Source organism: Taeniopygia guttata, chromosome 19, assembly GCF_048771995.1.
Source record: "Taeniopygia guttata chromosome 19, bTaeGut7.mat, whole genome shotgun sequence".
NCBI classification, from domain to species: Eukaryota; Metazoa; Chordata; class Aves; order Passeriformes; family Estrildidae; genus Taeniopygia; species Taeniopygia guttata.
In genome coordinates this window covers 10,855,972-10,876,749 of record NC_133044.1, presented here as the reverse complement: position 1 = coordinate 10,876,749, position 20,778 = coordinate 10,855,972, and the positions used below count along the sequence as shown (strand labels likewise).

The 20,778-nt window shown below is 51.1% G+C and overlaps 3 protein-coding genes across 3 annotated transcripts; 2 read left to right on the top strand and 1 right to left on the bottom strand.

Moving 5' to 3' along the window:
- The first annotated feature begins 418 nt into the window (after window positions 1–418).
- LOC140680327 (C-C motif chemokine 5-like) lies at window positions 419–1,816 on the top strand. Its single transcript, XM_072916871.1, has 3 exons — window positions 419–690; window positions 917–1,031; window positions 1,484–1,816. Exons 1-3 carry the CDS (start codon window positions 576–578, stop codon window positions 1,581–1,583), a joined length of 330 nt encoding a protein of 109 aa, XP_072772972.1. The 5' UTR covers window positions 419–575; the 3' UTR covers window positions 1,584–1,816.
- Window positions 1,817–2,838: 1,022 nt separating this feature from the next.
- On the top strand, window positions 2,839–9,148 carry TRIM50 (tripartite motif containing 50). The gene is made up of 6 exons (XM_072916692.1): window positions 2,839–3,572; window positions 4,209–4,304; window positions 6,125–6,355; window positions 6,457–6,479; window positions 7,042–7,154; window positions 8,232–9,148. The coding sequence occupies exons 1-6, from the start codon at window positions 3,135–3,137 to the stop codon at window positions 8,801–8,803; spliced, it is 1,473 nt and encodes a 490-aa protein (XP_072772793.1). The 5' UTR covers window positions 2,839–3,134; the 3' UTR covers window positions 8,804–9,148.
- Window positions 9,149–17,404: 8,256 nt separating this feature from the next.
- Window positions 17,405–19,165, bottom strand: LOC140680291 (C-C motif chemokine 4 homolog). Its single transcript, XM_072916730.1, is given in 4 exon segments — window positions 17,405–17,839; window positions 18,274–18,331; window positions 18,334–18,387; window positions 18,872–19,165. Coding segments are annotated over 4 exon segments (270 nt in total). The 5' UTR covers window positions 18,942–19,165; the 3' UTR covers window positions 17,405–17,751.
- Between the last annotated feature and the right edge of the window lie 1,613 nt (window positions 19,166–20,778).

The window sequence follows — 20,778 nt, the reverse complement described above, 5'->3', positions numbered from 1 at the left end:
TTCAGAGTCCCACAAGGAAGCTCCATTGCAAGTCGGACCCAGCATGGCTGGGTGGGCACATGGGTGGTCAGCCTGACTCTCAGACTTTCCCTGCTCCAGTTGCTGTGGCAGAGGTGAGATCTGTTTGTCCGTGACACAGATGTTCTGGGAAACACAAGTGCGTGACAACCATGGTTGGCCTTCATCCACTGCTGTGACTTCTAGGCAAGAGGTCTACCTACAGATCTTCTGAATTACTAATTCTGGGTTTTCTGCAGAGCCCTTAGGTCAGGGGAAATGAAATGACAGGTCATATCCTGTTCTGTCCTCTCATGGTATCTTATCACCCATGGTATCATACCCTGTGCCATGTCAGGACGCTGCTGTCATCGGGGCTCTGGAGGGTTTCCTCTGCAGGGCTGTGTGGCATCTTTGACACTGCATTTTTTCCAATGTGTCATGGTTTTCGGTAATCCTTGGTTGCTGTCTTTCTCTATAAAGAGGGCTGAACCCAGGGATCCCACACCAGGCGCAGTGAGGAACACCCTGCAACAGTCCAACCTCACTCCTACACTTCATTTCCACCCAACAGGACCATGAAGACCTTCCCAGCAGCCCTTTCTGTACTTTTTGTGGTTGTCGTCTTCTACCAGGCCACCTCTTCTCCAAGTGAGTCCAATCTCTCTTCTCCAGGAGCTCTCTTCTCTTTCTGTCTGCTGTATAAGGTCTAGTAATGCTTGGCAGCTCTCTCTTGCTAGCATCTGCTGTAGGAAAGGAGAGGCCTGTCTTACCTGGGCTCCCTGATGGGAAGATGGCTGTGGTGGGAGCCCACTGTGGGAGCAGCACCTCCTCCAGTGGGAATGTTCTCATCTTCTGACCATACTTCTCCCCACTGGCACTTTTCCTGGTCTGATGTAACAGAAAACTTCTCTTCCAGTTTCTCTCAACTTTTATGGTCCCTGCTGCGTTGAGTACATCACCAGACCACTGCCCTTGAGCCGTGTGGTGAAGTATGAGCACACAGGCAGCCACTGCTCTCCACCAGCTGTGATGTAAGTAGATCTCCCGCCCTGCTTCTGGGGACCCTGCTTGTCCTGACAGTGTGAGGGAACCCCACATCATACCTCACCCTGACATGGAAAAGCACTGGGCAGGGCTCTCCCATGTGAGAACAGCCTGGGAACATATCAGAGGGCAATCCCACATCCAAGGCAGGCAGTTTGTGGACCTCCTCATTAGATTTGAGCTGAAAGAGCTTTTGCTGGTCACCCCCCTCACCCCAGGATGGTGTCCCGGACATAGAAATGCTGGGGACAAAGTGGTTTAAGTGCAGAGAGCAGAACGCCTGTAAGGACGTGGAGCCACCCCCACCCCCTTTCCCTAGGGCTGTTTTGCAGCCTGTAGAGGTGTCTTATGGGTGTCACTGTTGGTGTGGAGCAGGTGGTCCCACTCTCCTCTCTGTTTTCTTTTCCTTCTCCTCTCCTCACTGGATTTTCTTTTCCAGATTTACCACCATCAAGGACAAGCTGGTCTGTGCCAACCCTAATGACAAGTGGGTCCAGGATATAATGAATGAATTAAAGGACCATAAGCACAGTGGATGAGCAATACCCCGCTCTCTCCAAGCACCACTTCTACAAGGACATGCTCTCATGGACACATCCATGACATGACATATTCTATTTTCTCATTGCCTGGGAATTTGGCAAGGTATTCAACTCAGTGTTTAGCTCTTTTATGGAAGGTCATGCAAAGGCAGTCTTAATTTATTTGATATTTTCAGTAAAACTTTTCATTCTCCTTTGTAGTGAAGGTGTTGAAGTTATTTTTGTATAATAAAAAGGAACAAAACTTGCAACTTCTCTCAGTGGTTCTTGGGATGCTCTACAGAGACAGGGGTGCATAGGAATGGCTGGAAGGGGGTCAGGGCTGACACTCGAGGGTCTGTGGGTGATGGGGTGATGTGGGAGTCCAGGGCATTCCTCTGGCTGCCCTGGAAGGTCTGGGACCCTGGCAGGGGTCAGGAACCCCCCTGGACAGAGCCCCCAGAGACACTGTCTGTGATCTCTGTCCATGGAAAAGAGTTTTCAATCTTACAGGATGAATTACCAGCTGCGAGTGTTTGATGTAAGTAATAATTAAGTGTGGCACGGGTGCAAAAGTAGAATTTTAGGATTCTAGATTAGGGGTTCAAAGGGGACAAGATGGAGGAGATTGGGTGTGTCTTGTCCTTTTTCTCCTTCTTCATGCCCTCCATGTTTCACTGCAGTGTTGGCATTTTTCTGTTGGTTCAGGCTGGGGTCACACTGTCCAACGTAGGTGACAGATACTGGCACGTTATTGTAAATCCAGCACAGGTAGTTTGTGGTATTTAATGTTTGTACCATCCCACTGAGGGCAGAGCCCCACACGCTGCCCTGCAGGACAGAGCTGCGGCAGGGCAGCAGAACATGTTAAAGATAAACAGAATAAACAACCTTGGAACCAGCACAGACGAATTATGGCTTCTTCTTTGGCAATGGGGCTGACAGAGACTTTCTACAATCTCAAAATCATCAATAGCACAGATTCCGACAGGGTGCCATCTGGCTGTCCCCCAGCCCCTCTGTGCATGCAAGGGATCGCACTTCTCGTCCTGCCTGTCCCGCCTGGCCCCTGCCGCGGCACATTCCCAAACTCCCGGCTCTTTGCAGCGGGTGGCTGTCACGGGGGATGTTTTGGCACAGTTGTTGGTGTGGCACGGGGTCCTTTACCTCGGCCAACATCTCCGGCCAGCGGGCAGTGCCTCAGGGGCTCCACTGAGCTCAGCCATAACCAGACCCGACCCCATCTCCACCGCCGTCCCAGGGGCTGTCTCTGGCCACGGGTTATTTCTGGAGCTTCCTCAATCTGTCCCGCTGTCCCCGCGGGGTTTTCCCTGGCCTTGCCCCGCCGGGCTGGAGGCAGTCCCAGCCCTTGGGTGGCTGCAGCTGTCCCGGCCGGTGCCAGCTCCTCCCCCAGCAGCGCGGAGGCTCCGTGGCCGGCGCACCCCGGGAGCGGGCCCGGCTCGGCCCCAGGCTATGGCACTGCCGGTGCCTGGCCGCCGTCGGGCTGTGCCAGCCGTGCCCGCCTGTGCTGGCTGACGAGGGAACTGCCCGGCGAGAGCAGCGGGCACCATGGCGCTGGCAGGTGCCCTGGAGCGGCTGCAGGAGGAGGCCATTTGCCCCATCTGCCTGGAGTACATGAGCGAGCCGGTCAGCATCGACTGCGGCCACAACTTCTGCCGAGGCTGCATCGCCAAGCACTGCCAGGACAAGGGGCTGTGGGCCGACGGGCCCTTCTCCTGCCCGCAGTGCCGGGCCTCCTGCCACCGCAGCGGCTTCCGACCCAACCGGCAGCTGGCCAACATCGTGGAGAGCATCCGCCAGCTGGGGCTGCGGGCCGGCCCGGGGCCCGCGCTGCAGCCGGGCACGCCGCTGTGCCCCCAGCACGACGAGCGGCTGAAGCTGTTCTGCGAGGAGGACGAGGAGCCCATCTGCGTGGTGTGCCGGGAGTCCCTGCAGCACCGCCCGCACACCGTCTACCCCATCGAGGAGGCGGCGCACGTCTACAAGGTAGGGGAGCCTGAGCACCGGGTCCCTGTCCTGCCCCGGGCGCTCTGGCACCGGGTGTGTGGCCACCGGGATCCCAGCATGGCCAGTGGCATCGCTGCGAAAGCAGAAGGAGGGGTGGCACCGACGGTGACCCCCCACAGCCGCCCTCGCTGCAGGGATAAGGCTGGACCCCCCCCATTATCTTCCAAATTGTTGGTGGACTGAGGCTCACGCCTTCCATCCAGCTCAGGGACACAGCCTGGCTCCCTGTCCATTCACAACCCCCTGAAGAACTTGAGCTGGTGGGTCCCAGAGGACGTTTTGTCACGGTGGAGGGATGCTGGCACCCAAACCCCACATCCCAGCTATGATCCTGGCAGTGCCACCATCCACCCTTCACCCCAGCGTTGAAAGAGGGCTGTCACTTTGGTCTCCAGAAACTTAATAGTGAGGAAAAACATAGGGGAAACCTGTGCAGCATGGGGAGGGTTAATGCTGAGAGTGGAGTGAAGAGCACAGCTGCTTTGTTTGGGTGCCAGTGCCTGGCACTGCCTGGTACTGGGTCAGTGTCTTCCTTCAGGACGAGGGGACCCAGCCAACTTGCAGTGCTCAGTGGGTGCTGTTGGGGCGAGTTGAGCTCATTTTTCCTCTTTCCAGGTCAAACTCCAGAAATCTCTGGAGAGTCTTTCAAAGGAAGTGGAGGAGGTGAAGAAGCGTGAATCAGCTGAAAGGATGAAAACCCAGGAGTGCAAGGCAGGTGCCTGTCTTAATTTTTAAAGAATAAGCTTTAGACATATCAGGATTTTTAAAAAAAAAGTCACCCAGAATGATCTTGTCTGGGGACACAGATTTATCATTGTCTCCAGGCTGTGTCCCTGTGTTCTGCTGTCACATGTATGAGCAATGCTGGAAGCCAGGCTCAGTAACTGTGTGCGGCTCTATAAAAAGATTTGCAAGGAGCAGCATGCCAAAGTCCCTGGAATCATGAGGACTTTGTGCTGGTTAAACAAGTAGACATGGGCTATTTGTTATTGCCCTTTGTTTTACAACATGTGCTTAAGTTCCAAGCCGGGCATGAGCTGTGTGGTGAGCTCCACTCCACAGGAACAGGAACCAAATGTGTTTTCATAACAACAACAAAAAAAAGCTGAATTACTGCAACTGTGCCCCACTCCAGACAGTTCTGGGAAGAGCAGACGCCAGCAAACATCTGCATTCCAAGTCTCTTGGGGTGAAAGCTGGAAAGTAAAAGTAACTGCAGAAAAGGAAATGAAACTGCTGGATGAATTATCCAGCCCTGAATTGGAGCGGATGGTTAATCAGCTCTGGCAGGGAAAACAGGTTTCTCTGAACTCCCCTAGTTTTTTGCTCAGCTCCCTTGTCTGTGGCAGTCCAGACAAGTGGTGGTGGGTCCCTATGAGCCCTCTGTCCCCACTGGGGGAGAGGGACAGAGATTGTGAGAGCTGTGTCACCGTCTTCCCGTCTGCCTGAGTCAAGGCTCAGGGTTGTGGCTGAGCTGCCTCCAGTTTCCTCTGGTTATGCTTTTATAGCAAAAAGAGAAAAAAGTCCCATGTGAATGCTGTGGGGAAAGAGGCTGTCCTGACTCATCAAGTCCTCATGACTCACGTCCAAGGAATGGTGTACTTGGATGTGGAAAAAAAAGGAGTTCAATTTCCTTTCCTTTATCTTCTTCATTCTGAGGTTTCCTGGCCCAAGCTCACTGCAGAGTGTCTTTCTGCAGCTCCAGGTTTCCAACCAGCTTTTCGGGATGAGGTGAAAAGCCCTAAGGCACTGGCAGACTCTGCCAGTTGCTGGCTCTTCACCTTGTAGTGAAACCTGAGGAGCCTCCTGGGCTCTGCCTTTCCATCCCTCCACAGCCCCAGGGCTTCCTTTACATGGCAGATAGAGACAGAACATGAGGGAGCCGTCTTAAACTAAGAGAGGAGAGATTTAGATTAGATATAAGGAAAAAATTCCTCCATGTGAGGGTGCTGAGGCCGTGGCACAGGTTGCCAAATAAGCTTTGGTTGCCGCATCCCTGGAAGTGTCCAAGGCCAGGCTAGATTGGGCTTGAAGCAACCTGGTCTAGTGGAAGGTGTCCCTGCCCATGGCAGGGGGTGGAAGCAGATGGTCTTTAAGATCCCTTGCAACTGAAACCATTCCATGATTTTATGACTTTTCTAGCTCTTGTCCTTTACTGGGGGTATTTCCAGCATTGTCCACCTGCCCAAGCAGTTTATTAGCCTGGATTTGGCTGGAGGTATGAGTTGTAATAAAAACCTACCCCAACACCTGAGAGCACCTCCTTGCAGCCCAGCACAGCCCAGACCTCTGGGGTCCTGCTGAGCAGAAATGCCCCAGGCAAAGTCCCACTGCTGGTAAACTGAGGATGTGGAGCAGAGCTACAGTGAGGTAGAAGCACAAGTTTGTCTCTGGCTAGTTTTTAAATTCATGCATTTATCACAAAAATGCAGTGTTTTCCCAGGGCCTGATTCTGGGCATGGATGCCAGAGCATTCAGCTCTATCTTGGCTGCCTAGATAATGTTCACCCCATAAATCTTCTTATCCTAAGGAGACAGTAAAGAAAAAGCGGGAGAGGATTGTAAGTGAGTTTGGGAAGCTGCATCGACTGCTGGCTGATGAGGAGAAGCTACTGCTCCAGAAGCTGGAGGAGGAAGAGAAGCAGATTCTGCTGCTGATCAATGAAAACCTGGCCAGGCTGGTGGAGGAGAAGTGCTTGCTGGAGGAGCTGATCCTGGAGATAAAGGGGAAGACCCAGCAGCCAGCTGATGGGCTGCTCAAGGTTAGGCTTTGCCACCAGCACCACTAACTTAGCCCCAGTGCCTTTGTCACCTGGGTGGGTGGCTTGGCCCAGACAAACCCAGAGTCGTTTTTGTCTTCTAGGACATGAAAAGCATCCTGAGTAGGTGGGTGATTTTTCCTGGTAGGTGCCATGATTATTCCCGGTAGGTGCCCATGATTATTGCTGGCAGGTACCCATGGTTATTTCTGGCAGGTACCATGGTTGTTCCTCCGACTGTTGTGGATGCCTCCAGGCTTTGAGGCAAATGTTTATGCCTGTTCCACAACAGCCACCACCCCATCCTCCCTGCCCAGCATCTGCTTTGGTCCTCCTGGGGTAGACACAGGAGGGACTGAGACAATCCCTCAGAGGTTCCATCCTCTTTTTTCAGGGGTCAGAGCCAAGGTCTTGCCTGGCTTGTGACATGTGAGCTGCATCCCCTCCTAAGGGATGTGCTGCCTAGAGGCTCTGTTCCTTCCTTCCCCAGGCCTGGCACTACTGCTCCTGGTATCGTTTAACTCTGATCTCATTTGGATTGCCAATATGCAAGTAATTATCCCTGGTGCTCTTCCCAGCCAGAGCTCCAGGGAGGCGATGGGCAACAAAAGGGCATTGACCCCCCTCCCACCGGAGAGGGGCCATGGGAAGGCTCTGGATACAGCCCAAGGGCATCCCTCCCTTCTCAGGTGTGAAGGGGTGAAGCTCCAATCCCCCAAGGCTGTGTCTGTGACCCTGAAGGAAAACTACAGCATTCCTGAGCACTGCCTGGGCATGAGGGACATGCTGAAGAAGTTCAAAGGTGAGAGAAGTTCAAAGGTGAGAGAAGTTCAAAGGTGAGAGGACATCTGGGCTCTAGTTTCCCCAGTACCCAGGGAGGTTTTTCCATTAGGCTTTGTCCAGCTGCTCCAAGTTTGGGCACTGATGAGTTCAGGCCGGTTTTATGGTGGGAAGACCTGTGGTCTTGGATGGATTGTGAGGGGACCCTGAAGCCCAGGATGTCCCTTGGGGGTTTCAAGCACCATGTTGCCCATGAGCTCTTGCTTGCAGAACTCTTTCTTAAGCTGAGGAACTGCCCTCTTTGACTTGCCTCTGTAGCCTGATGCGGTGAGAGCTGGTCCTGGAGGGTTGGGATGGATGGAGATGGGAGATCTCCAGAGTCCACCCTTAGGATATACAGTTTATTGTGGGGACCCTGCTCGGAGCTGCCAGCTGCAGCTCAGAGCAGGGCGAGATCATTCCAAGAGAGGGCAAGAGAGTTCCAAGAGAGGGTCCAAGAGAGCAGAGGGAAGGGCAGGAGAGGAATAAGAAGAAGCTCTGGTCTCCTGGGAACACCTTATCAGGAGGGTTTAAGTAGGGGGTGCACAAAAGGACTTTGGACCAATGGGATTACAGATACATCGTCCTTCAGGGGAGGGTTACAAATGCGAGATAAACTCTACATTTTTGAGGAATGAGACAGAACACTTTATCTGACCCTTTGATTTGTCTGTGAGTCAAAAAAGGGAGTTACCTTCTACTAGCTACACCACTGTCCACTAGTGCTTAGCAACCAAGGTCTGCCATTTCAAAGCTCGTTTTCATCTCAATCGGGCTCACATTCTCTGCACTTTCCAAATTCACCACTAGGCAATCATAAGGCCTTCTTACTTCATCTTCCCCAACAGCCTGACACCAAATATTTCAATGTGGCTGATTTTCTGTATTACATTTCCCCACTGCCAGGCAGTGCTGGCAGCTGTGCAAGACCCCAAGCAAATAATTGTGGGATGTGGGATGGTTTGGGAGAGCCCAGCATTCAGGTCACAGGCACCTGCTTGTGTCTGTGCCTGCAGATGCCTGAAGCCTTTTCCACCCTTCCATCCTTCTCTCTGTGCAGTGGACGTGATTCTGGACCCAGAGACAGCACACCCAGACCTCACTGTGTCCGAAGACCGCAAGAGCGTGCGGCGTGGGAGCAAGAAGCTGCTTCTGTCCCTCTTTGACAGCCCCAAGAGGTTCGGCACCGCCCCGGTGGTGCTGGGCAGTCCGAGCTTCTTCTCGGGCCGCCACTACTGGGAGGTGCAGGTGGGGGACAAGCCCGAGTGGGGCCTGGGGCTGTGCCGAGAGGCTGCCGGCCGGAAAGGCTCCGTCCTCTTCTCCCCCAACAATGGTTACTGGGTGCTGAGGCTGCAAAACGGGGGCACCTATGAGGCCCTGACCGTCCCCACCTCCCCCGTGACCCTGAGCGTGAGACCCCGGCGCGTTGGGATCTTCCTGGACTATGAGGCGGGGGAGATCTCCTTTTACAATGTAAGCGACCGCTCCCACATTTACACCTTCACCGACAAGTTTTCCGGCAATCTACGGCCTCTCTTTTTCTTGGGTGCCTTTTTAGGGGGCAGAAATGCAGAACCCTTGGTGATCTCCTGGGTCAGGGACCCACAGGGAACCGGGTGCATCATCTTGTGAGAGTGGCTGCCCTGGTTTGTCACTGGTGGGCAGAGACCTGGGAGCCAAACCAGCTTCTCCCAGTGAGTGGGGCAGCACTAGGGGAAAACCTCAGTGCCCTGGTGAGCGTCCTGGCAGGATTCTCACATAGTTCTGCCTGCCATGTGTGACACCCATTGTGTGGCATGTGTTGGGAAGGCACTTTGCAGCAGCCAGTAAGTGGGGACAGGCGAGTCCCCTGATCACTGATGCCCTGATACTCATCTCACAGGCTGCCGGAGCAGGATATGTGCCCAGCCTGCCGTGTAGTGCTGACTTTGATGTGAATTGTATTGGAATAAAGCAATAAAGGTTTGATTTGGGGAACCTGGTGTGGTTCAGGCTGCTGGCAAGCTCCGGGCTGCTCTCCCCACGGCGGGCACCACCAGCGGCCGCTTGCGCCTCAGCCCCGGCAGGACTCAGCCACAGTTCTGGGCCCTCACCACAGAAGTGGCCCATAAAAATGCACCCACGTTGAAGAATCGAGGCAAAGGAAAAAGGGAAGGACCCTTGTCTTCATCTCCAAGCAGTCTTTATTTCTCCCCGCACAGGGAGCAGCACAGGTGACAGCACAACTCGGAGGGAGGGTAGAGGCAAAGGGCACAAAGTAGAGAAAAAGCACAACTTTTAAAGGGAGCCTGTCCCCAGGGGGGAGACAGCCTAACAACAAATCAAGAGCTACTACACAGGAGGAGGATGGGGTGGATATATGTACATAAAACCAGTAGGGAATGAGAAGGGAAGAGTGCATGCCTAATGTGCCAGTGAGTGAAGGAAAATAATCATGACCTGACAATGAAGCTTCTAGATAAATGAGTGTAGCAAACAATGACAGACAAGCTGCAGGGGCAGGATTTGGAGGATGGGCAGGGAAGGATCTGGAAGTAAGGGAGGCATACACTAGTACTGTGATGGGGAAAGGTGGGAAAACAGGTGGAAAACAACACTGGGGAGAGACTTATTAGGAAAACTGAACAGAGGTGAATAGGAAGAAACCATTTCAATATTTGAAACAATTTCTTAAACATAAACTTCAAAATCCCATTAGCACAGTTAACAGTTTGGGTTTGTAGTGCTGCTACTCTGAAATATCTCAGAAGGCAAAGGGTGCTGCTGGACCTGACCCTCTCCAGTCCAGAGATACTCCTTGAGAAATCCCACTGTGGCATCTGTGGGACACAGCAGCACTCTCCAGGCAGGGATTTGGGAGTGGCAGCTGCCTGTGTGGTGGCTTCACCCCCAGCTTGTGGCCCTGGGGCCTGGAATGAAGAGAGAGGACATCTGTTTGGGTGTGGGTGGTCCCTGGGCTGCTGTCTCTGGTCCCCTGGCCAGAAGATCCCCTCCAAGTCTGTCAACTTCAGCCCCTCCACCCCCCCTTAAAACCCCATGGGTTGGAAAGCTCCAAGTGTGGGGAGCTGCCTATCACAGGGCAGGGGTGCTTCTGGGCTGCAAGATCCAGGGAAAGAAAAATAGCCCAAACTCTGTCTCCAATGTTTATCTTTGGTTTGTCCATCCCCTGGAACATCCCTTCTCCAGGCTGTCTTGCTGCCCCAAGGCTCTTGCCTTGAATAGGCTGCCAGTGTGTCACTGGAGGAGAAGCTGATCTGAACCTGAGTGGGGCCATGGTCTCTTTGCACAGGGCCAGGAGACACTGCCCTGGGTGCACAAAACACTGCCCCATGGCACATGGGGTGCAAGCAGTGCCACCAGCCCTGGACTACCAGCTGGAGTGGCTATGCAGTGTGTCCTTCAGACAGAAATCAAGGAGCTGCTCAAGTTGAAGTCTGATTCAATGCAAATAAAATGAGATTTGGTAAAACATAGTCTGAAATGCTCATCACAATTTATCATAGAGTCCTGGACTGGTTTGGGTTTGAAAGGACTTTAAAGCTCATGTTGTTCCACCCCCTGCCATGGGCAGCAACACTTTCCACTATTCCAGGCTGCTCCAAACACTGCCCAACTGGGCCTTGGACACTTCCAGGGCTGGGGCAGCCACAGCTTCCCTGGGAAACCTGTGCCAGGGCCCCCCCACTCTCAGAGGGAAGAATTCTTTCCCATATCCCATCTAACCCTGTCCTCTGGCAATGGGCAGCCATTCCCCCTTATACTGTCACTCCAGGCCCTTGTAAATTGTCTCTCTCCAGTTCTCTGGGGATGTCCTGGATGATGCTTTAGGAGTCTTCTAGTAAATAAATTAGCTGGACTGGGAGAGCAGTTCCTCTTGACTGAGTTTTGCTGTGTTTTGGGGAGTCCCACACTCCTTCAGGATCTTTCTTTTGGCGGCTGCACAGAGAGAATAGACTAGTGAGACAAGCTCAGTCACAGCTGTGCCACAACCCAGGAAGGAGAAGAATGATAGGTCATAGTGAGTCCTGCAGTGCATTGACACCCTGGAGATTGTGATCTTACATTTGCTCCATGGAGAAGGAATTTATGGAGCCTGAGGAGATAAAGGAAATGAACTTCAAGGCCCTAAGAAAGAGCTGAAAGCAGAGGCAGTTGGTGGAGGGAGTGGTGAGGATAGCCATAGAAACCTGTTGTGCAGGGAAGGAGCCAGGGTAAATGTCACTGAACTAGGAGTGGGAGGAAGTGATGGAATGGAAACTGTCCAGAGCAACCTGCTTCTGGCAGGTGGCAGACAAGTGGCACTTGTTGCAGTGCTGGGGAGGTAAAGCATTTCCAGAAGAAGCAGAAGGAAGTGCAACAATTCCGAGATCTTGCAAGTAGGGGAAGAAATGAATGAGTAGAAAGGATGTGAGCTCACCCCAATGCAGCATCCAAAGTGTTTCTAGTAATCGTGAATCTGCCTCCCCCAGGAAGGCCAGTGGAGGTCAAAGGTATGAGATAGCTCTGAGTAGGCTCCCATATTTTCCATCTGGTGGACTCTGCATCATGTGCTTCCAAGGAACTGCTTGAAGCAGATACCAGTCTGCCCTCTGATGCCCAGGCTGGTTGGCAATGGGCAGCTGGAGAGCAGCTGGGAGCACTGGGACCTGGTTTTGGGAGCTCCCTGCTGCCCTGAAACTGATCCTGGGGTGATTTGCAAGCAGGATTTCTCTCTAAGCCACGGCAAGTGGAGTTTGTCTCTGTCCTTGGTGGCACTGCATTGATAACCTCCCCACAGACCCTGTCTTGCAAGGACCAGATCCTGCTCAGCCTCATCCAGAGGGAATGGCTGCACAGCACAGCAGAGAATCACAGAATCATGGAATTGTTCAGGTTGGAAAACACCTCCAAGGTCATTGAGTTCAAGTATTACCCCAGCCAAGGCCAGTTCTGCTCTAGGAGTGTGGTTTGGCTGAGGGCGGGAATCCCTTGAGATACCAAATCCAGCAGAGGGACCATGGATTGGCTGTTCCTGTTTTTCTGAGCAATCAGTAGATTAAAATAACACTTCAGGCACTGGCTCCTGGGGCAGTTTGCTCGCCCCCAGGCACTGGTGATGTGCCCTGTTAGGATTCAGCACAGTTAACAGACCTGCAGCTTTAGAAATGTGCTTTCTCAAAAACGTTGCATCCTTCTCTTCTAGAGAAAATGCTTCATCATCTCAGGGGGATGCGAGTCATCGTCTGCATATTTCTAAGAATTCAGCAGAAATGTTCTTTTGGGTCCTCATGGTCACTTCTGCCTTTTGTTTGCCATCACAGGGAAGGCAACAGCCAGGCACAATTTCTTCTGTAATACTTACGTGCCTTCCTTAGCCCTGGAAGTCTGGGATATTTCACCACTTTAGGAAAACACTACTTTTGTATGTAGCATACAAACCCATCCCCTTTTACATTATATTTTTGGATTCTGGTCCCTCAGAAGTGACACACCCTCTGTTCACAGTATCTCTGGGAAGAGCTTTCTGGATGTAGGACTGAGCCTTCCCTCCCTGTGGCAAAGCAGGGCCCTGGCATGGGGAGGAAGGCATGGAATTGGCACTTCTGGGTGCACAAACACTTTGCCTTCAGTGTGTCTAATTCCTCTCTGAAAAGTGGTGATGTAAAAACTCAGACCATGATCATTGACTGACTTCACATCCCCATCAGCATAGCCCAACTCCTCCTTCTGTGAGATGCTGGACTGCAGCCTCCAATTCCTCTGGTATTTGATGTACCTCAAAATGCCTGCAGACACACTAGAGTGATGTAAACAGCAAATATTAATAAATAAATAAATAAATAAAACAGCAAATACATGTGCACATATAATAATGATATTCTTATCATAGTAATGAATGAATTTTTGTTCACAGCTAAGCTTGCGTAGGAATTTTGTCAAAACAAAACAAAACAAACTTTAACAAACAAACAACCCCCCACAAAACAAAACAAATAATAATAATAAAGAGATAATTATTTTTATATACATTGTGCAAAACATTCAGTAAATGTCACACTCTGATTTCAGGATGAGTAGTTGACAAATTCCAAAACCCTTGACAGCATTGTTCTTGTTTTGATCTGAATCGAGAGAAAATTCCCCAGAAGACCACTCTCCTCTTGGTCCCAGCCCCACTTTTCTCTTCATTTTTTGCCTCAAACTTAAGGATCCCTTCTAGTTCAGCATGTTCTGTGATTCTGCTGTCCACCTGCTTGAGCACCCCATGAGATTGTTTATGGGAGGGATGAGCACCACAATTAGCCTTGAGCCCCAGCCATGAGCTTCCTAGGGAGAAAAAACTCTTTACCATGAGGATGAGGAGGCCCTGGCACAGATTGCCCAGAGCAGCTGTTGCTGCCCCAGCCCTGGCAGTGTCCTGAACCAGGCTGGATAGGGCTTGAAGCAACCTGAATAGTGGAAAGTTGTGGCAGCAGCTCTCTGTCTACGGAGAGCAGCACAACTTTCCCAGGCATTGTGCTGGGAAAGGCTGTGAGAAGATCAGATAAAATAATGATAAATAATTCTTATCTTCACTTGCTGCACCTGTTGTTGTGGTTTCTTAATTGGCTGTCATGGCTTGGAAAGGCTGCTCTCCTGCTAAGGAAGGCAGGAGCCTCCCCTGAAATGGAAAAATGTAGACCCCTCCCCCCAAATTGTTATAAATTTGAAATTAAGGGGGGCTCTCAGGCAAAAATATGGGAGCAGGAATAACAGTTCTTTATTAGGGAAGAAAATAAAAAGATAAAATAAACAATGCTGTGAACCAAAACAACACTGACAGAGTCAGAATACAACCTGACACCCTGTTGGTCAGGGTGTTGGCAGCAGTGCAATTGGGAATTAAGGCTGCAGTCCTCCTGGGGTGTCAGGTGTGGTTCTGTGGGAGCAGTGATCCTGTAGAAAAGGGTGCAATATTCTTCTGAAGAGGCAGTGGAAGAGGCAGCTGTTCCTCTGGGAAATCCAGTGGAGAAAAAGCCCTGCTGGTGTTCCAGAAACCCAAGATTATATCCAGGTAGGAATGCTTGGCTCCTCCCTCTGGGCGGAGCATGTCCCAATGGGATGCTGCAGCTTTTATCAGTCAGAAGTGACATTCAATAACCCGTTATCAGCAGATGTCTCCCCTGAGAGAGGACTGGTTGTGGAATAGATAAGGAAAACTGCTCACTTTACAGAAAACAACTGCCACACAGATGGCAAATGAATGCATCTTGCTTCTCAATCTGGGACATTGGCCAATGGTGATGGTGTTTGGATTGAAGGACCAGTTGGGTCCACCTGTATCATAACTGTCTGTAAAAGCAATGGGTTTCTTAATAAGGATAGTATAATAAAGTGATTGATCAGCCTTCTGTGATTCATGGAGTCAATGATAATTATTACCTAGCTGGGGGCCTGCGATGACAGAAGTTGTCCCTGCACATGGAAGGAGGTGGAACAGGATGAGCTTTGAGGTCCCTTTGAACTGCAACTATTCCATGACTTTATGATTCCATGATTCTGTGACCCAAGGATTGCACGGTGTGAGAGTCTCCTTGCATGCTTCAGCTCTAGCAGCAAAAGCAGCCTCAAACAGCTGCACCAACCACAAATACATCCAGTGTGCAGGGCAGGGTGATCCCTGGGTGGGGATCTGAGCTAATGGTGCCATGGGTACTGCAGCCCCTGCCTGCTCTGGGCCACTCCTCATCCCTCATGCTCTGCTGAAGGTGCTCAGTTCTCACCTCTCTGCTGAGGGTGTGGAGTTACAGCTCCTCGCTGGCTCCTCTGAGCTGTCACACTGTCCTAGGTTATAATACTGGGTTGTATTCCATTACCACCTCGAGCTGCAATCCCTTTCCTTCCTTATCTCATGACTCAGAGATAAGTCCCTCCAGGAGGACCTGTTCTTTTAGCCACATGGCTGATAAGATCCCAGCCGTTCTATTTTGAGGTGCTCCACCCAGAGGGAGGAGCCAAACGATGCCATCAAGGATATAAGCAGGGTTGTGCAGACAGCAAATAAATCCCGTCTTCCAAGAGGAACAGCTGAGACCTTCTCTACACTGGACCTCTGTGGACTCAGATTCAGTCAAAGAAAGAAACAGAGTTTCTAGCCAGGCAGACGCCTGGAAAAGAGCTGGATAAGAATGTAAATAATTCTTTGTCTCTCTTGTTTTTCACATTGTTTATAGTTAAGTTCTATCACTGTGCGTCAAGCACTTTGCACCAATGGTGTAAGTTGTTTTCACTTCAGAACCAATGGAGTTGGTCCTCACGAAGCTCTGTATAAAAGAGCGGTGTATTTTGAATAAATCGGAGTCTTACTCTCACAGCCTTCTGAGTCAAGTCTATTCATTCCTGTCCTGCCTCGACAGCGACAGACCTCCAGAGGGAAACTACATCAGTCTACAGGAGCACTGCTGGGACAGAGCCATATCTGCTACCACCACCCTAGCCAGCAAGTGTCAGGCTGTATCCCTAACTCTGTCAGTGGTTCTTCTTTTGTGCTATTGTATGTATTTGGTTCTTTGTTCCCTTTCTTTTTTCCTAATAAATTGTATTTCTGACTTAGAGCCTCTCACTGGTTTTGCTTTTCAAACCAGGACACACACACAGGTGGGTGCCAGATCACGAAAGACATGAGCAATTCCAGGCTCCTGCAGGTTCCTGGAATAGCTGTGAGGAGCCAGCTCCGGAATGCATCCCAGGTGCTTTAGAGCACTGCACAAGAGGTTGTCTGCCGCAGGCTGCAGCAGTGCCTGGGCTGTATGGTGCTCACTGGATGACCCTGTGTCCATCCACAAGAAACCTGAGGCTGTGGGACTGCTCCCAGTGCCACAGAGGCAGGCAGGGCTTGTATCTAAGAGGGACTGTGGAGGCTCAAGTGATTTGGGGATAATCTCATCACAGGTCTTCCCCCTCCTGTCTCCTGTTCCTGCTGTTCCCTGGAGTGAGGGCAGCTCTGGGCACCAGGCTTTGTGCCAGTCTCAGACCTCAGGGTGAATCCATCCAGCAGTTGTGTGGCTGGTACTCAGTGGCTGAGATGAGTATGCCTTGTGGAGCTGGCCCTGGGGTGTGCAGGGTCTGGTGAGTCCAGGCTTTCACCAAAGCCAGCCCCTTCACGTGCGGGTGGCGATGTCCATCAGAACCTCCCAGCCATGGGCTCCATCCCCTCCCAGCAGTGTCTCAGGGAAGGGGGCACTGATCCGGCTCTCCACCTCAGTTCCCTCCTCCCAGGGGGATATTTTCAGCTGGATGCAGTCAGCACTGGGGTGGGATGACTGATGGCATCCACACGACCCCGTGGGCTGAGGAGCCAGGGGCTTCATCTCCCTAAGTGAGGAGCCCTGTGTTCCTTCCTCTCTCACCCACACCCACATCCCCCTGATCCCTCCAGCCCCACCTGATCCTCCTCTCCCTGCTCACCATCCACCTTCTGTGTCTGCTCAAGGCCACCCCTCGCCCTGCTGGCCTGTGTCCCACTGGTGTTTATGTTTGAAATCCCAAATCCAGTATGGAAACGTAGTGTGGTGAGCTGAGCATTTTTCTGTGCAGTCCACCAGAGATCTGGGCAGGAGGAACCCAAATACTCCTTGCTGATCCAACAGAGCCTGTCCAAAGCTGATCAGAGCATCCCAAATACCATCAGTGGTGTGGGAAATGCCATCAGGGGTATGGGAAATACCTTCTAAGTATCCATACTAAGGTGGGCTCCATTTTCTTCAGCTCTAGGGGGAGACCAGGGGAGATGTTTCCTTGCAGGGGCAGGTCCTGCCCTGGGCTGGGGTCTGGCATAGTCATCTCTGGACAGGCATCTCCAGAGATGAGCAGGTTTTGGAGACAAAGTATTACTGAGAGGGAATATCCATTTTTTATCTCAGAAAGCTTTCCCTAAAACAGCCGATGTTAAATTTCAGCCCCTAAAGGTAATATTTTTATTAACTATAATGGGGCCAGAAACAGAATTTAATAAGCTTCCAGTTGTCATAATGGTTGGAGATTAAGTACCTTATAAAAAGCTTGAGACAAGTTACCTCGATGTAATCCCCGCCCTTGTCACAATTCCTCCTTCATGGCTTTTCTTGTTATTATTTTGCAAAACAGGATGTTCAAGCACAGAAAGCTTGTAGGAGTTTTGACAGTGTGGAAAAATGAAATAAAGAACCTGCTGTCACTATTATAATTTCAGCAATTTTCATCCCGAAGGATTGTAATAGAAGCCAACACAGAAGATTTTTACAAAAATATTTATTTATTGACATCTGAATTGAATTTTATGTAAAAAATATACTTACTTAAATACAGAAAATATAACCTGAGTCTACAGATTTAAAAAAATATATATGCATATTAAATAAAAATATTTCTTATCTCAGAGTTATTGCACCTGATCCCTTCCCAATAAAAAATCAAATAGCACATTTATAGCAAAATAGCACAAGAATTAAGTTGGGGCTTGGAATGTTTTCAGTTTCTCGCTAGCTCTAAATGACATTGAAGCACTTCCAATGGACCCCAGCTGGTCATGCTCATCCATCCCAGCAGCTGGGGACATGGAGTAGCTGCATCTGCACCGGACCTCAGTCCAGCTCCAGCTCATTCACGTACTGCTGGACCCACTCCTCCGCGGGGTTGGCACAGACTTCCCGGCCCTTCCTGGTGATGAAGCTGTGGGGTGCAAGGAGGTAAATTTTTAGGGGAGAGCACTGAATGGAGAATCACAGAATCATAAGAATTATGGAATATGGTGTTGGAAGGCACCTTAAAGTTTATTCAGTTCCACCCCCTGCCATGGGCAGAACATCTTCCATTAGAGCAGGTTGTCTCAAGCCCCATCCAACCTAGCCTTGGACACTTCCAGGGCTGGGACAAGAGCCCTGCCCAAGCCCTACCTCTCCCAAAGGTGAGCAGCTCCATGCCTTGCCCACCCTATCCAGCAGCTTTATCTGCAAAGGGGTAGAGCAGGAGCAGCATGTGGCTCCTGTGCCCCAAGCATCACCTCGTACTTCTTGTATATCCCAGCCGTCCTTCCCTGTCTTTGGGAAAGGGCCTTTCCCTCCCTGGCTCCTCAGCCCAAAACCAGCCCTGGAGGAGGGACTTACACGACAGCAGGCTGGGAGCACTGGCTGTTGGTCTCGTAGTAATCCTTGACAAAGCTGCGGGCAGCTGCCGGGAGATGTAGGAGAAGCAGCAGGAGGTTGGAGGGTCGGAGCCAACTGTGAAGGGCAAAGACGGTCATGAGCAGTGGCAAAAGGATGGGGAACAGCACAGGGAGCTGGGATTACCCATCCCTGGGTCTAGGAGCAGGGATTATGTGGAAGAGGAAGAGAAAAAATGTGTCTCTTTAATTCTTCTTCCTTCAGTTATTTCCCTGTTGGGTTCACTCTGAGCTGGCATTGACACAGCCCGTGCCACCAGGCAACATTTCCCAGCCCAAACCTGGCCAGCCCTAGCCTTCCTCAGGGAGCCCACGTTTGACTCCTCTAGTAAGGGTGGGGGGCATGGTTGTGCTTTACCCTAAAAAGGGTAAAAAACCTTTAGCTTTTATGCTAATGGTGTTTGAGCAACCCTAGAGCACCTGCCAGAAGATGGTGGGACAGAGGGAGGGACCTGAAGTGGAATTGCTGTCAGAAAGGGCTGTCCCAGCAGCGACATCTTTCCTGTTCCCACTTGGGGAGGGTGGGGAGACCCTGGACTTACGTGGAGCAGCAGAGGTCTGGTAGCAGAAGGCAGCCATGAGGATGGTGAGGGCAATCACAAACACCTTCATGTTGCTGGAGAAGTGGTGGCTGGAGCTGGAGCAGGCAAGGGTAGCTCGGATGCCTCTTTGCTGTCTGATGCTGAGACCATCAGCAGCCCCTCAATTTATTGGACAAGAGGTCTGTGCAAAGGCTTGCGTAGGCAGGGTGGAAATTCCACCAGGGTCCACTTGTGGTGCAGTCTCATGATGGAACAGAGCAGCCCCAGCCCCGGAAGAGTGAAGCTCCCTGCTCGATTTAGTGCCTCCCCAGTGGTACAGGATATGAAACAATCATTGTGGCTATTTCTGCTTCTCTCATGCCTGTCCCTTAGTAAGAAGTTCCTCTGTGAAGGTTCCTGCATTTGTTAAGTCCCCTGTTACCCAACCTTCCTGGCAGCTTGGAGGGGAGAGTGTACCCATGAAAAAGCTGTGCTGGAGGGCCCAGAAGCATCAGGGGGATGAGGCTGGTTAGGGAAAAAGAGACTGAAGTCTCCTTTACCATATTTACAAAGCCCTTGGGGCCCCAGGAGCAGGAGGTGGGAGCTGTCACCAGTGTCCTGCATGGTTGGAGGTGCCCCAGAGCATGTCCTGCAACTGTGACAGCACTGCAGGCAGTGGCATAGATAGTGGTGGGCATGAAAGAGGACTCTGAGAAGCTAAAACACTCAAGTTTCCTCCTCAGTTTAGAGGAAAGGAATGCTGAGATGGGCTACTTGTTATCTCCTGGAACCGCCTGATGCACCCCAGGTCCTATAAGGAGACAATAAATTATAATTTAATTTTACAGTTTGGTTTTTTTGGTTTTTTTTTTTTTTTTTTTTTTTTTTTTTAAATAGAGGTTATAGAGTTACATTTCAAGAGCTACTGGTAGCCTGGGCATGGGGATGCAGAGAGCTGAAAGAAGTGTGGATATTTGTAACCCTGAAGATGAGGCAAAAGGAGTTCCAGGAGCAGGGTGAGGAAGTAATTCTGAAAATGAGGAGCAGATTAACTGTGGGGTGAGAGCATGGGCAGAAACTGGGATGTTGGGATGAAAAGGGTATCCTGTCTCACCTGATGAGGGAAAATGACCACAGACTGGGGAAACAGTACAATGTGTAGGAGAGTGTAAGAGCTCTGTGAATGCTGGGCAAGGGCTGAGACAGGGATGGGTCACTGGGCAGAAGCCACCACCCTCCACACAGAGAGCCATGGAGGTGTGACAGACTTCTGAGAAGGAGAGGGAAGGCAGGGCAGGGAGGTGGTGAGTGCTCTGGGAAGAGCTGAAGGCTGTCCAGTTGTAGTGAGATGTTCTTAGAAGGATATCTGTTCTCTACAGGAAAGCAGACATTCCTGGGGAATGTCTCCATTTGGTTATTTGGAGTGGTGATGTCTTGATAGACACTTCCTAAATAACAGTGGAAGGCTTATAATGTAAATGGAGAAAACCAACCTCTCCCTGGCACCTGTGCACTCCCCCCAGCAGCACTGGATACTGACTCATCCTATTTCTATGATTTCTATTTCAGTTACTGCCCCAGGAACCTTCTGTAAATAATGTGGTGTTTTCCCAATATCCCTCAGCCCTCCACCAGCCATGGGTTAGCTCCATGCTCCAAGGTGGGCAGCGAGAGCTCCAGAGGACAAGGCACAGGAGATGCCCCAGACTTGTCCCACCCTCAGGGAGTCTCCTGCTGGGAGCTGTGGTGGTGCCTCTGACTCAGGCTGGGGAACTCTTGCCAAGCTGAGCATCCCCTTCCATAGCTGATCTGGCCCATTTCCATCTTTCCCTTTGCAGAGAGGCACCTTGCAGGCTCACTCATCAGTTTATACCCCATTGCCTCACTCTGTTTGTCATCTTGCTAGTCTCCAAATATCCTGGGAAGAT